This window comes from Triticum dicoccoides, chromosome 2B (genome assembly GCF_002162155.2).
Source record: "Triticum dicoccoides isolate Atlit2015 ecotype Zavitan chromosome 2B, WEW_v2.0, whole genome shotgun sequence".
Classification (NCBI taxonomy): domain Eukaryota; kingdom Viridiplantae; phylum Streptophyta; class Magnoliopsida; order Poales; family Poaceae; genus Triticum; species Triticum dicoccoides.
In genome coordinates, this window is record NC_041383.1 from 373,564,919 (window position 1) to 373,580,001 (window position 15,083).

The window sequence follows — 15,083 nt, forward strand, 5'->3', positions numbered from 1 at the left end:
CATCATCTGACTTGTATTTCTATGCCGCAGAAAGAGAAGCAGGTGCTTGCTTTGCTGTCAAAGCTTGACGCACAGAACATAAATTTGACTGAATCACTACCGGGTGAGTGCCTTGTAAACTCGTTATCTTGGTTGATGCAGTTTGCCAATAAGCAAATCTATTTGATGCTCGCCAGGTGATGCAAATCAGTGTGTCCACATTGTTGCTGATGAGGGTCTGGAGGCATACCTACCTTTGGCGGACATGGTTGATGTGTCAGCGGAAGTTGAGCGGCTCTCTAAGCGCCTCTCTAAGTTACAGACAGAGTATGACACTTTGTTGGCCCGCCTCAGTTCCCCGAGCGTACGTGGAATATTTCTTCTCCTTTATGTGGGCAAGTTTTCGGAAGAGGTTCCTGCATCCTGTTGGTCACGCGTTTCATTTGTGGTGCAGTTTGCAGAGAAGGCCCCGGAAAACATTGTTCGTGGAGTTCGTGAGAAGGCATCCGAGGCAGAGGAGAAGATCTCCCTTACTAAGAACCGGCTTACTTTTCTGCAGTCAACAGTTTCCACATAAACATAGTAGTCAGCGTTGCCCTCAGAATGCCAATTCTGATTGTCAGTAAAGCAAATCTCGACAGAAATGGTCACATCAGAGTAGCACAGCAGATCAGTACATAAATGGACTACATTGAAAAGAAGCACATTACATTTTGGCTTAAGAAATCCATTTTTGACACCTTGATGTACAGCACATTTTGGCTTTAAAGGTTCTTTTTTCTTTTGCATGCTCTACATTTTTGTTTGAGTGTTAACGCTAATGATTGATACTGGAGAAGGTTTCTCAATTTGTATAATCACATATGCACGTAATTATTCAGCAGGCCTCCATCCAAGCACATTTTATAACAAATACATTAATTTCTGATCAAACATCTCAATTCCTATGTGTCTAGCTGCTATCTCCTTTTTTTTTTTTTGGTTTGCGAGGGTCTAGCTGATATATCTAGGGACTTTGGAGGGCAACCGCAATGACACATTATGGACACGGCAACGACCTATGATCTGCACTATCTCACTGCATGTGCTTTGAAACTAACGTAAAAAGAAAATTGTCATTTTGGTTTTTAAAAAAGTGCATGTCTGAAAAACCACCACCTTCTCTGGCATGGGTTGCGATTTTGCAACCATCACGTTGCATAATACCTATCATTTCAGATCTTTTTTTTACAAATCTGTATTTACGTGTGCAAAGCTCGATATTATGGTGCTTTGTTGGAAACTTGCAAAACCTGATAGTGACACCGGTGATCTGCCCGCTGCAAAGTACTCCCTCCGTTCCTAAATATAAGGTGTATTAGTTTTTTAAAAAGTCAACTGTTGTCTATGTTTGACCAAGTTTATAGCAAAATATATAAAGATTTATAATACTAAATATATAAAATGTAAAAATTTAGTTCATGATGGATCTAGTGATAATGATTTGGTATTCTAGATATTGATATTTTTGTCTATAAACTTGGTCAAACTTAGAGAAGTTTGACTTTTTGGAAAAATAATACACCTTATATTGAGTACTTGCTAATCTCTGTTCACAAATATAAGATGTTCTAACTTTTCTCTAGTACTCCCATCCTTTTGGGGAAATATCTAGTACTCCCATCCTTGGGGTGCTCCTCATGCTCCAACTTCAAATAAATCAATTTTAAATGTTTCAAAAAATTCTCTAAATCGGATGTATATAAGACATGTTTGAGCATCTTTGTTCACTCACTTCAGTCTGTATTTAGTCCATATTAAAATATTTAAAACATCTTATACGTGCAGTGAAACGGTGCCGATGCCCTTTGTCGCAGATTGCTCTGTAACCGTCCGATGCAGGATATCGCTATCTCTTTCCTAGCAAAACTGTATAATATTCAATTTTAAAAATAAAAAAAACTGTATAATTCCTACCGAGTCTTCAGGACATAACATTTCCTTCCGATCAATCATCTCAAAATTCAGTTTGCAAATACAAACTCACACCAAGTCTGATTTGCAGCAAGCTTCACAACATTTCAACCAAACCACGTCAAACAAGTTCAATGATCATAGTGTTCTCATTTGCCACTTCTTTGACCTATATTTACACAATGCCTCCTATTCAACATTGGGGATTGGGAGATGCATTCTTGGCATGCACCAAGCATGTCTCTGTTGCAAGTTCGGTGTGTAAGCATCTCCCTACCGCTTCGTCTGGTTTCTTTTTCCCGGTCGCTCAATTTGCTAGTAGTTGCACGAGTTTGCGGATACCTTCACATACCTATATCTATAATACCTAAATAGTTCATCCCTACTATCTTATTTCTCTTAACATGCAAGCTATCCACCTCAGCAGTGTTGCCACATCATCAATTCTTAGCATGCATAGTACTTCCATGCATCCACGTCATAATTTATTTTGTGGAATAATTATCAGAAGTACTCCAGCGGGACAGGAAGCGTCGTTCATTTTATAGGTTCCTTGGGCTTCCCCCTGTACGTGCGCCGTTTGAGATAGAGAAATCTGCTAATAAGTAAATAAGAGAACTACGTAACGCTTGAAATCATGTGCATGCAACAAACGCATGCACGTGGTAACTGCTGCAGTTAACCCTTCATGGTGCATTGTCTTGCCTTTCCTTCATATACATCTCCCATCTGTCCCCTCTCATCCCATCGTCGCCTTCCTAACTTCACCAACTCTCCTCTTCGCTCGCCGGTGTCGTCGAGTCGTTTTCTTCCTCTCCTCGATTGCGTGGTATCGGATTTGGATTAGCCGCACCGCCGCTGCACACAAGCAGGTACACAATGGCACGCCCTGCTCCGATCACTTATCAGGAGATAAGTTCAATTAGTTAGGTTTGTATGTTGAGTCTAACTGACTTTCTGAATTTTCCGACAGATCGGGACGACGGGAGGAATCTTGCAACTGATATTGTTCGCGAACGGACGATCTGAATTTCGTTTTCCTCAATAAATTTATTGCAGTTTGACATCAATGGTGAGATTGACATGTAGTATCTACTCCCTCCATCCCAAAATTCTTGTCTTAGATTTGTCTAAATACGGATGTATCAAGTCACGTTTTAATATTAGATACATCCGTATCTAGACAAATCTAAGCCAAAAATTTAGGACGGGGGGAGTGATAAATAAGAGGTACAATGTGGTAGTTCCTTCTTTCATTTTGGCAAAAGTATGAGAACGGAGGGCCCAGGTCAGATGGGCACCATGCCACACACACACATCTAATTATCTGTCAATTCAATTCCTAATACATGTAACTATTTCTCTACTGCAGTACTCTCGCCATCCAATGAACGGCGATATAGCACACGGCTGCTAGCGGTAGTAGTAGTTGGCGGCTTGATCATGAACTCAAGATAAGAGCACTGGTGTGTCGAGGTGTTCCCTGACATCTATAGTGCGGTCTGCAGAAACGATACTTCATAACTCCCCAGATCCCAAAATATATATCAATCGAGGTGTGCCAAAATGCTATGGATCAAAATCATTGTGTTCGCGCAAAACCCTTGATTTTATCAACCATGTCAGTCAACTATTGAGGAAAGCAATGATAACATCCAGTCGACGAAACTCATGTTATTCCATTCCTTTTTTAGGACCACAATTGCACATATTACTATTGTGTATTGCTGAAAATGTCCAATGAATTGCAAAAATGCAGAAGTTTAATTTGATGATATGCCAACCAAATTTTTCTTAGTTTCTCAACACATCTTCTTATATTAATTAGTAGTAATGCAAGATGAATCCATCTTCTCTGAATAATAGAAGGCCCTTGATGTTTACATGTAACTTTTTTTCTTGATTCTGAAGTTTCCCTTCCGTTATTTTCGTGTTTAATATCTGACATTTTTTTTCCTCATGTCGAGGGATGGATCGAAGTAAATGCACAGGGGAGTTCTCATGGACATTGGCATGGTTAAAACTTGGGGATGTAGACAAGTGGTGATGTTTCAGTTATAGATAGAAGGGTTTTTTTCCTTGCAGAAGAAGCGGAGATGGTGGGCATGTATTGAAGACGTAAACTATTTGGTTTCCGCGTGTAAACTACCATATAGTCCTCTAATCTGACTGGTTGTCAGTTGTGATACTTTGATTGGTATAAGTAATGTACTATCATTTTAAAGTATTGTTGACCAAGAAAAATCATTTATTCATTATTTTCATGATCCTTTTATGAGAGTTAGTCAGTCGAGTAAAGGACCAATTGTAGGCAATATTTTCCGCAACAACGCGCGGGGAGTTATCTAGTTTAAACAATATGAGAGGGAGTAACATCTCAATATAAGCAGATGCAAAACATGTACTGCACTTAGTTCATGGTACGTACCAACTTGATCTGTGCTTTTATGCTCGACACTCATCTATTTGTATGAAAACACGCAAAAATTTACTACATTAACATGTGAATGAATGTTAACTACATGAGCATCAAACTATGCGGTATGCCGGCATATTATAAAGGAAGACATCATGCAGGCTTTTGAGTTATTCTACGGAGCTAATATGCAAGGTTTGCCCGTGATCAACAAAGCGATCGTCACGCTTCTTCCTAAGATTGATGGAGCGATGAATATTAAGGACTATAGGCCTGTGAGCCTTGTCTACGAAGCAATCAAGATTTTTGACAAAGTGTTGGCCAATAGAGTGGCTGTAGAACTTCCTAAACTCGTGGGCAATCATCAAAGCGCCTTTGTAAAAGGGAGATCCATACATGATAACTTCATGTTGGTGCAATGCACGACCCGTAGACTCCATGCTCTCTGGGAGGCAACTGTGATGCTCAAGCTCGACATGACCAAGGCTTTTGACATGGTCTAGTGGGCCTTTCTTCTTGTGGTCTTGCAAGCATTGGGCTTTGGGCCAAGGTGGATTGCTTGGATATGTGGGCTATTAGGTAACTCTTCAACTCGGATTATGGTCAATGGGATGCCAGTCCAACCCATCTACAACTGTTGTGGTTTGCGGCAAGGGGCTCTGCTATCCCCCATGCTTTTCATCTTAGCCATGGAGTCGCTGCACTGGTGGACTTAGCCACGACCCGTGGAATCTTTGCACCACTAGCAAACACGGGCATGAAACAAAGACTATCAATGTTTGCGGATGATGTCATGCTTTTCATTAAGCCAAATGATTTTGGATTTGCAAGCTTATGCATTGATCCTGCACATGTTTGGAGAAGCCTCAGGATTGAAAGTCAATTTTGCCAAGAGTGAAGCACTGCCAATCATATGCAATGAGCAAACTATGCAGCGGGTGGAGGAGGTATTGGGTTTCTCAGTAGGCACTTACCCCTGCAAGTACCTTGGACCCCCCTAAAAATCAAGAGACAAACCGCGACACAACTTATGGGACTCGTGGGTAACCTAGCCTGCCAAAGTGGAGAGGTGGTACGATGCCAAAGAGTGTCCGACTACTGCTGGTGAAGTCGGTCATTTGCACAATTCCGATACATACCATAGAAGGTAATCACAACAATGATGGGAATATGTAGAGGTTTCCTCTGGAGTGCGAGTGATAGAGCAAACGGTGCCAATGTACAGTGGCTTGGGAGGCCGTGTGTGCACCAAAGTGGGCAAGAGGCTTGGGGCTGCCCAACCTTAAGTGGTTGAATATTGCTATGCACACAAGATGGCCATGGCTACAACAGACTGACGATTCTAGACCATGGACGGAGTTTCAGATTGAGGTGCCTGCTGAATCGAGGCTTCTATGCGCAGCGACATCCCACACCACACTTAGGAATGGCATCAACACCCTTTTTTGGGAAGACAGGTGGCCCCATGGTTTCAGGGTGCAGGAGCTAGCACCTAGTGTGTATGCATCAGTTTGACTGAGTGTCCGGGCAGAAAGGACAGTTTTTCAGGCACTATCATTGCGATCTTGGGCTCTGGATGTTGGGCTAGATATTTCGGCCCAATTTCAATGAATACATGGACCCGTGGGAGCAGGTGGCTCGGGTGGAACTCAACCATGAGGGTATGGACTCCATCACTTGGAATTGGGAGACGAGTGGGAAATTGTAGGATCGAAAGTAGGTCTAGAGGGAGGGGGGTGATTAGACTACTTGACTAAATAAAAATCTAGCCTTTCCCAATTTTAAGTCTTGGTAGATTTTAGCAACTTAGCACAAGTCAAGCAATCAACCTACACATGCAATTCTAAGAGTATAGTAGCAGAACGTAAAACATTGCATATGAAGGTAAAGGGAGGGGTTTGGAAAGGCAAACACAATGTAGACACGGAGATTTTTGGCGTGGTTCTGATAAGTGGTGCTATCGTACATCCACATTGATGGAGACTTCAACCCACGAAGGGTAACGGTTGTGCGAGTCCACGGAGGGCTCCACCCACAAAGGGTCCACGAAGAAGCAACCTTGTCTATCGCGCCATGGCCTTCGCCCACGAAGGAGTTGCCTCACTTGGGTAGATCTTCACGAAGTAGGCGATCTCCTTGCCCTTACAAACTCCTTGGTTCAACTCCACAATCTTGACGGAGGCTCCCAAGTGACACCTAGCCAATCTAGGAGACACCACTCTCCAAAAGGTAATAGATGGTGTGTTGATGATGAACTCCTTGCTCTTGTGCTTCAAATGATAGTCTCCCCAACACTCAACTCTCTCTCATAGATTTGGCTATGGTGGAAAGATGATTTGAGTGGAAAGCAACTTGGGGAAGGCTAGAGATCAAGATTCTTGTGGTTGGATTGGAATGTCTTGGTCTCAACACATGAGTAGGTAGTTCTCTCTCAGAAAATGACTAGTGGAAGTGTATGCACGTTATGATAGCTCTCTCTTGAATAGAGAAGGGGCTGTAGGGGTATATATAGCATCCACACAAAATCTAACCGTTACACACATTTGACCCAACTCAGTCAGACCGAATAGGTGAACTCGGTGAGACCGATTCAGTTCAAAATGTGAATGTTAGGATTCTCGGTGGGACCGACATGATCAACCCGGTGGGAAAGATGTGCTAGGGTTAGGGAAAAACCTCAACTCGGTGTGACCGATTGCATGAACTCGGTGAGACCAATTTCAGCAATGAGTAAACAGAGAGTTGGTCAGGCAAACTCAGTGGGACCGATCGCTCCTTTTGGTGAAACCGAAATGCTACAAAAGGGAAACATAGGGTTTGCATTACAAACTCGGTGGGACCGATCGCTCATTTCGGTGAGACCGAAATGTTACGAAGTTACATAGAGAATTTGCAATCCCATCTCGGTGAGACCGAAATCCCTATCGGTGAGACCAAACTGAATAGGGTTTCTCGCAGTGGCTATATCAAAAGAACTCGGTGGGGCCGAGTTTGGCTTTAGGTTTAGGATATATTTGGATTTGAGAAAGTGGTTGAGGGCTTTGTAGCATATCACTAAGCATTCTGAGAAAGTAGACCATTAAGCAACACCTCATCCCCTTTTAATAGTATTGGCTTTTCCTATGGACTCAATGTGATCTTGGATCACTAAAATAGAAACGAAGAGTCTTGAGCTTTTGCCAATATTTGTCCTTAGCATTTTGAGGAGTCCACATCTCTAGTCCATGCCATCGCCAATCATTGAACTTTCTGAAATAAGCAACTTGAATGGACATTAGTTCAATGAGCTATATATTGTTATGAATTACCAAAACCACCCGGGGATTAGTTGCACTTTCAATCTCCCCCTTTTTTGGTAATTGATGACAACATATAGATCAAAGCTTCGACAAATGATAATATGAATGAAATATATCGTCGCTTTGAGAAGTATGTGATAAGCAAGAGCTCCCCCTAAATTTGTGCATTATTTAAAATTTGCTTTTGAATGCAAATGCACAATCGATTAGGATCATGGGTTACTATTCCATGTCACATACATCTTGGTGGAGCGCTCAAAACGATAGAATATAAATAGCATGCACTCATCACCAAGGCAAACATGATTGATCATACATAAGTAATAATATATCATTATTCACCATTCAAGCACATAAATTAAAGCATAGTATGATCAAACACATGATCATAAGAGTATCTCACACACAAGCACAGATATTGTAGCAACCAAATGAACAAAAACAAGTAGCAAGAGAGGCAAACAAAAGCAAAACACACACTCTCTCTCTCTCTCGAAGCCTGTGATCTATACACTTTCTTCCCCTTTGGCAACAAGTTACCAAAAAGCTCGAAAATGCATAGTGCTATGCGGCACTCTAAGCACGATCTCCAGGAGCTCCGGTTTGCGAAGATGGCATGGAGAGGACAACATCTGCAAAAGCTTCCGATGATGTCTGAGGAACTGGAGGAGTTGCGACTGGAGGGGCAACTGGGGCAGTGGCTGCAGGTGCTGAAGTGGTAGCTCTCGTGTCACTGACTGGCACAACTACATACCTGTGTGCTCTAGGCACTCTCTGACATGCCTCTATGGTAGTTCTTCCTCTCCTGTCCTCTGCTTCTTCTTGAAGTTGCACAACTGTGGTCTGAATCTCCATGAACTTCAAGTCTAGATCATAAAATTTTGTTTCAATGATCCTCTCAAGACTTTATTGATATTGAGTCAGGTTGACTAGTCCTTTCTCAATTCTCACTGTGGCCTCAAGCAGATAGTTGAGCTGATCCTGCTTGGTCTTGAGATTTACAGCTGAAACATCTGGAATCTTGGAAGTCTTTGCTGCCTTTGCTTTCTCTCTCTTCTCCTGAGCCTCTACAGATGTAGGATGTGAAGCATCCATGACAACTACATTGTCCTCAAAGTCTGGCTTCAGGGGAAGGTGCTCTCTGTCTAGTAGATATGTACCTGTACCCATCTTGGAGTTGATGAGCATCTGAATGTGTGGGGCATATCCACATGACCTCTTCTGATCTACTGCAATCCTCTTAATCGTTTCAACAATCAAGGTCAGCACCTTGAACTTCTCTGGCACATCAAACATGTGTAGCATGTTGATTGAGTGACCTCTGATCATCCCGTCATCTCCTGAATTGGGCAACAAAGTATGCCTCAATATAGTGTTGATGGTTGGCATCCCTGAAAACAGATAGTAGATGGAGCCAAATTTGTGAGTCTCCAAGGCAAAATCAGGAATCTCCTTGTACATGTGTGCCATGGAGTTGTGGTTTTCCTGGGCTTGGCATATAAATATGTATCATCTTCAGCTTCTTCAGGGGCATTGATCAACTTGGCCCACTTAGCAATGGAGGATTGGTACCTAGTACCTTTAGTCATCCAGACTATCTTGCCATCTGGGTAAAAATGTGCAGTGGAATAAAATTGCATCACCATCTCATCATTCCATTTAGTCAGCTTCTGACCAACAAATGTGTCCACTCCATTCATTCTGAAGCTCTCACGAACTCCAGGAAAGTAATCTTCATTGTCATCAATGAATTTCCAGTCGATCCATCTCATATCACTCACTATGGGCTTCTTATCTAGGAGAACTATCTCATAGAAGTCCTGCTGCTCCTTGGTGTGAAACCTGTAATCCACAACAGTCCTTCTCCTTGTAGCATATGGGTCTGTCTGCCTCCATAGTGTGAGACTTGCATCTTTTCTCACTTTCATGTTCTCTGCTACTGGATGAGTGTCATCATTATCTGGAATCTTTAGTTTGAGCTTCCTGTGCACTTGCTGCTCCTCATATTCTTGAACTTTAGGCACGGGGGCCTTGTTCTTCTCTACAACTGAGATGTTCCCTGTTGATCTCTTGGGTGCTTTTTTCTTTGGAGCTTGAGCTGATGATTTGGGAGCTGTCTTGGGCTTGGATGAAGCAGCCCTAGACTTGATAGCATCTCCCATCAATTTCTGAGATTTCTGAGCTGGTGCAACATCTTCTTCCTCTTCCTCATCTTCATCTGGATCTTTCATCATTTATGATCTTCCAATCACTCTAACCATGGTCTTCTTGACCCTTCCTTTCCTTTTCTTGCCTCCAGCAACCTCTTCTTCTCTTGGTTCAAGAGTGAACTCCATGGTTTCTTGAGTTGAGGCTCTGGTTTTGGACATGGGCTTCCTCTGAGCAGGAGCCTTCTTCTTCATTCCTGTCTTGATGCCAGCAGCAACAACTTGGTCCTTCTTGATCACCTTCTTCTTGGAAGTGACCTCGTCATCAACCATAAAGTCTTCATATTCTGATTCAAAGTTTCTCTTCCTCCTCTGCCTGGTTGCAGCCTTGGGCAGGTTGCTTGGGGTGCTTTTGCTACCCTCATCATAGCTGCTGTTTGACAGACTAGTGCCCTCACTGAGATTTGCATGCTCCTCTGACTTGTTCTGACTGTCACTGTTGTCTAACATGGCTGACCCTGACCTTGTGAATAGATAGGTAGAGATAGAGTAGATGAGCATCACAAAATATAGCTATTTTGGCAAAAGGAATGACTCAAAAACTTAATTTTAGATTTCTACAGAAAGCATTTCGGAGCTACCGATATGACAAACTCGGTGACACCAAAGCAACTTCAGAGTCTAAACATGTGAAATCGGTCAGACCGAGACACAGTTAGATGACTCCGAGATGCTAGGGTTTCACAGAGAAAGTAAACTCGGTCACACCAATTTGTACACTTCGGTCAGACTGAGCAGTACATGTGCAATGGCCTAGGCCAAATCTGTGAGACCGAATTCTTCAAATCGGTCGGTCTGAGATGAGTTCGGTGGAAACCTAACCCTAAGTTTTTGGATCAAAACTAATCTAGAGGATGTTTTGGTTGGATAGAAGGATCTTAATCGTGGCAAGAATCATGGCATTGTCCTTAGTGCAAGAATCAGAGTTAAAGATTGCACAAGGGGGTCGAGTTCATACCCTAACCTGGCGATGAACTCACTACGACAACAACGGCGGCGAAGATTCCCGTTGACGGCGGCAGAGACCAGCGGCAGGAGGTCGCTGGCGAGAACTGAGACGATCCGGAGACTAAGGGGGCGGCAGAGCTGGGGGCGCGGACGAATAGTTTGGAGAAATTTCCAAAATTTCAACCCGTAGATATATATACCCAGTCACTGTCGGTGTGACCGAGTGAACGACTTGGTGGCACCGAGATGCAAAATCGCAAGCGGTTGCTGCAACTCGGTGAGACCGAACTGTTCCAATCGGTTGCACCGAGGTGAAAACCTAGATCAACCCAATGAGTTCGGTGAGACCGACGTGAATGCATCGATCAGACCAAGATGTCATTGAGAGGTTTTGGAAGATAGGCGCTTGACGGATTGGTGGCTCCGAGTGCTCCTCACCCGGAGGGTCCGAATTTGACTTGATCAAACTTTCTGATGTAGCATGAATAGAGTTTGAGATGAGAAAAGCATAGATAGCTAGAGGGAGTACTTAGGCATTCTTGTCCATCCATTTGGCAAAAAGAAATGCCAAACAATCAAAGCAACAAATGGATGTCCTCGAATGGGAAAAATATGCAACCAACATGCTCACACAATAATATAGCAAATGAAATATGTGACAAAGCATGCACAAACACTCTAGCATCTATCAAGCAATTGGCGATGACTAGGTCATCTATATATGAGTATATTGACTGAGGAGTCAAATGAGAACATTTGATTGTAGGTCATACTGATCGTTTAAGCACAAGTGGGGTTACCACTTTTACATAAAGCATTGTTGTGTTCACACCATTAGAGTTGCTTTAGCTCAATTCTTAGAGCAAAGCTCCCCCTAGATGTGATATCCCCCTAAGAGGGATGAACTAACCTTTGGTTTTGTCGATGATGACTTCATGTAGGTGTTAAAGATGTAGATGCTCAATGTTGATGTAGATCATTTGGAGCAATCCTTTTGGAGTGTCTTGGACTTCCAATACCTATATGGGTTAGTCCCACAAGGAACACTGATACGTCTCCAACGTATCTATAATTTTTGATTGTTCCATGCTATTATATTACCCGTTTTGGATGTTTATGGGCTTTACTTTACACTTTTATATCATTTTTGGGACTAACCTACTAACTGGAGGCCCAGCCCGAATTGCTATTTTTTTGGACGATTTCAGTGTTTCAAAGAAAAGGAATATCAAACGGAGTCCAAACGCGATGAAACCTTCGGGAGCAATCTTTTTGGAACAAATGCAAACCTGGAGACTTGGAGTGGACGTCAAGCAACAACCGAGGCGGCCACGAGGGTGCCCGGCGCGCCCCCTATAGGTGGGCGCCCCCCACCCTCGTGGGCCCCTCGAGTGTCCATCGACCTACTTCTTCCTCCTATATATACCCACGTACCCCGAGAACATCAGAACAGACCACAAAAACCTAATTCCACCGCCGCAACCTTCTGTATCCGTGAGATCCCATCTTGGAGCCTTCGCCGGCGCTCCGCCGGAGGGGGAATCGACCATGGGGGCCTCTACATCAACTCCAAGGCCCTTCTGATGAGTTGTGAGTAGTTTACCACAGACCTTCGTGTCCATAGTTATTAGCTAGATGGCTTCTTCTCTCTCTTTGAATCTCAATACAAAGTTCTCCTCGATCTTCTTGGAGATCTATTCGATGTAACTATTTTTGCGGTGTGTTTGTCGAGATCCGATGAATTGTGGGTTTATGATCAAGTTTATCTATGATAAATATTTGAATCTTCTCTGAATTCTTTTATGTGTGCTTAAGTTATCTTTGCAAGTCTCTTCGAATTATCAGTTTGGTTTGGCCTACTAGATTGATCTTTCTTGCAATGGGAGAAGTGCTTAGCTTTGGGTTCAATCTTGCGGTGTCCTTTCCCAGTGACAGCAGGGGCAGCAAGGCATGTATTGTATTGTTGCCATCAAGGATAAAAAGATGTCGAGTCTTGTGAAATCAATGCTGCTTTGCTGAATCTTGTTATGAAAGATCAATTCTTCGGCCTTCCTAGTGAAGATGCCGCTACCCATCTAAACAACTTTGTTGATTTGTGTGAGATACAAAAGAATAAAGATACAGATAATGATACTGTTAAATTGAAGTTATTTTCGTTTTCACTTAGAGATCGTGCTAAAGTTTGGTTTTCGTCTTTGCCTAAGAATAGTATTGATTCATGGAATAAGTGCAAATATGCTTTTATCTCTAAGTATTTTCCTCCTGCTAAGATCATCTCCCTTTGGAACGATATTATGAATTTTAAACAACTTGATCATGAGCATGTTGCCCAATCTTGGGAAAGAATGAAATTGATGATTCGCAATTGCCCTACTCATGGTTTGAACTTATGGATGATTATACAAAATTTTTATGCCGGATTGAATTTTGCTTCTAGAAATCTTTTAGATTCGGCCGCGAGAGGCACTTTTATGGAAATCACCTTAGGCGAAGCTACTAAACTCCTTGATAACATTATGACTAATTATTCTCAATGGCACACCAAAAGATCTACTAGTAAGAAAGTGCATGCTATAGAAGAAATTAATGTTTTGAGTGGAAAGATGGATGAACTTATGAAATTGTTTACTACTAATAGTGCTCCTATTGATCCCAATGATATGCATTTTCTTTTCCTACTTTGATTGAGAATAATAATGAATCTATGGATGTGAATTTTGTTGGTAGGAATAATTTTGGTAACAATACTTATAGAGGAAATTTTAATCCTAGACCGTTCCCTAGTAATTCCTCTAATAATTATGGAAATTCCTACAATAATTCCTATGGTAGTTTTAATAAGATGCCCTCTGATTTTGAGAATAGTGTTAAATAATTTATGATCTCTCAAAAGAATTTTAATGCCTTGCTTGAAGAAAAATTGCTTAAAGTTGATGATTTGGCTAGGAACGTTGATAGACTTTCGCTTGATGTTGATTCTTTGAAACTTAGATCTACTCCTCCCAAGCATGATATCAATGAGTATCTCAAAGCTATGAGAATTTCCATTGATGAGTGCAAAGAAAGAACCGCTAGATTACGTGCTAAGAAAGATTGCTTTGTAAAAGCGTGTTCTTCTAGTTTCCATGAAAATAATGATGAAGATCTAAAAGTTATTGATGTGTCCCCTGATGACCCACAAGTATAGGGGATCTATCATAGTCCTTTTGATAAGTAAGAGTGTCAAACCCAACAAGGAGCAGAAGGAAATGATAAGCGGTTTTCAGTAAGGTTTTCTCTGCAAGCACTGAAATAGTAGGTGATAGATAGTTTTGTGATAAGATAAATAGTAACGAGCAAAAAGTAAATGAAATACATAAAGTGCAGCAAGGTGGCCCAATCCTATATGTAGCAAAGGATAAGCCTGGACAAACTCTAATAATGAAGAAGGAGCTCCCGAGGACACTTTGGGAATTATCGTCAAGCTAGTTTTCATCACGTTCATAAGATTCGCGTTCGGTACTTTGATAATTTGATATGTGGGTGGACCGGCACTTGGGTACTGCCCTAACATGGACAAACATCCCACTTATGATTAACCCCTATTTCAAGCATCCGCAACTACAAAAAGGAGTATTAAGGTAAACCTAACCACAACATTAAACATATGGGTCCATATAAACCCCTAACGAAGCAACGCATAAACTAGGGTTTAAGCTTCTGTCACTCTAGCAACCCATCATCTACTTATTACTTCCCTATGCCTTCCTCTAGGCCCAAATAATGGTGAAGTGTCATGTAGTCGACGTTCACATAACACCACTAGAGGAAAGACAACATACATCTCATCAATATATCGAATGAATACCAAATTCACATGACTACTAACAACAAGACTTCACCCATGTCCTCAGGAACAAACGTAACTACTCACAAAGCATATTCATGTTCATAATCAGAGGAGTAATAATATGCATAAAGGATCTGAACATATGATCTTCCACCGAGTAAACCAAATAGCATCAACTACAAGGAGTAATCAACACTACTAGCAACCCACAGGTACCAATTTGTGGTTTTGATACAAGAGTGGATACAAGAGATGAACTAGGGTTTTGAGATGAGATGGTGCTGGTGAAGATGTTGATGGAGATTGACCCCCTCCCAATGAGAGGATCGTTGGTGATGACGTTGGTGATGATTTCGCCCTCCCGGAGGGAAGTGTCCCCGACAGAACAGCTCCGCCAGAGCCCTAGATTGATTCCGCCAAGGTTCCGCCTCGTGGCAACGGAGTTTCGTCCC

The 15,083-nt window shown here is 42.1% G+C and overlaps 1 protein-coding gene across 3 annotated transcripts in view; it reads left to right on the forward strand.

Annotated features, from left to right (window-relative positions):
- LOC119363726 (valine--tRNA ligase, chloroplastic/mitochondrial 2-like) overlaps positions 1-774 on the forward strand; it is a 23,723-nt gene extending 22,949 nt beyond the window's left edge. For all 3 annotated transcript variants that reach the window (XM_037629095.1, XM_037629096.1, XM_037629097.1), the window contains 3 exons: positions 31-103; positions 177-343; positions 434-774. In XM_037629095.1, coding sequence (XP_037484992.1) covers positions 31-103; positions 177-343; positions 434-556 — 363 coding nt within the window. In that variant the 3' untranslated portion in view covers positions 557-774. The remainder of the gene's footprint in view (positions 1-30; positions 104-176; positions 344-433) is intronic.
- Positions 775-15,083: the final 14,309 nt, after the last annotated feature.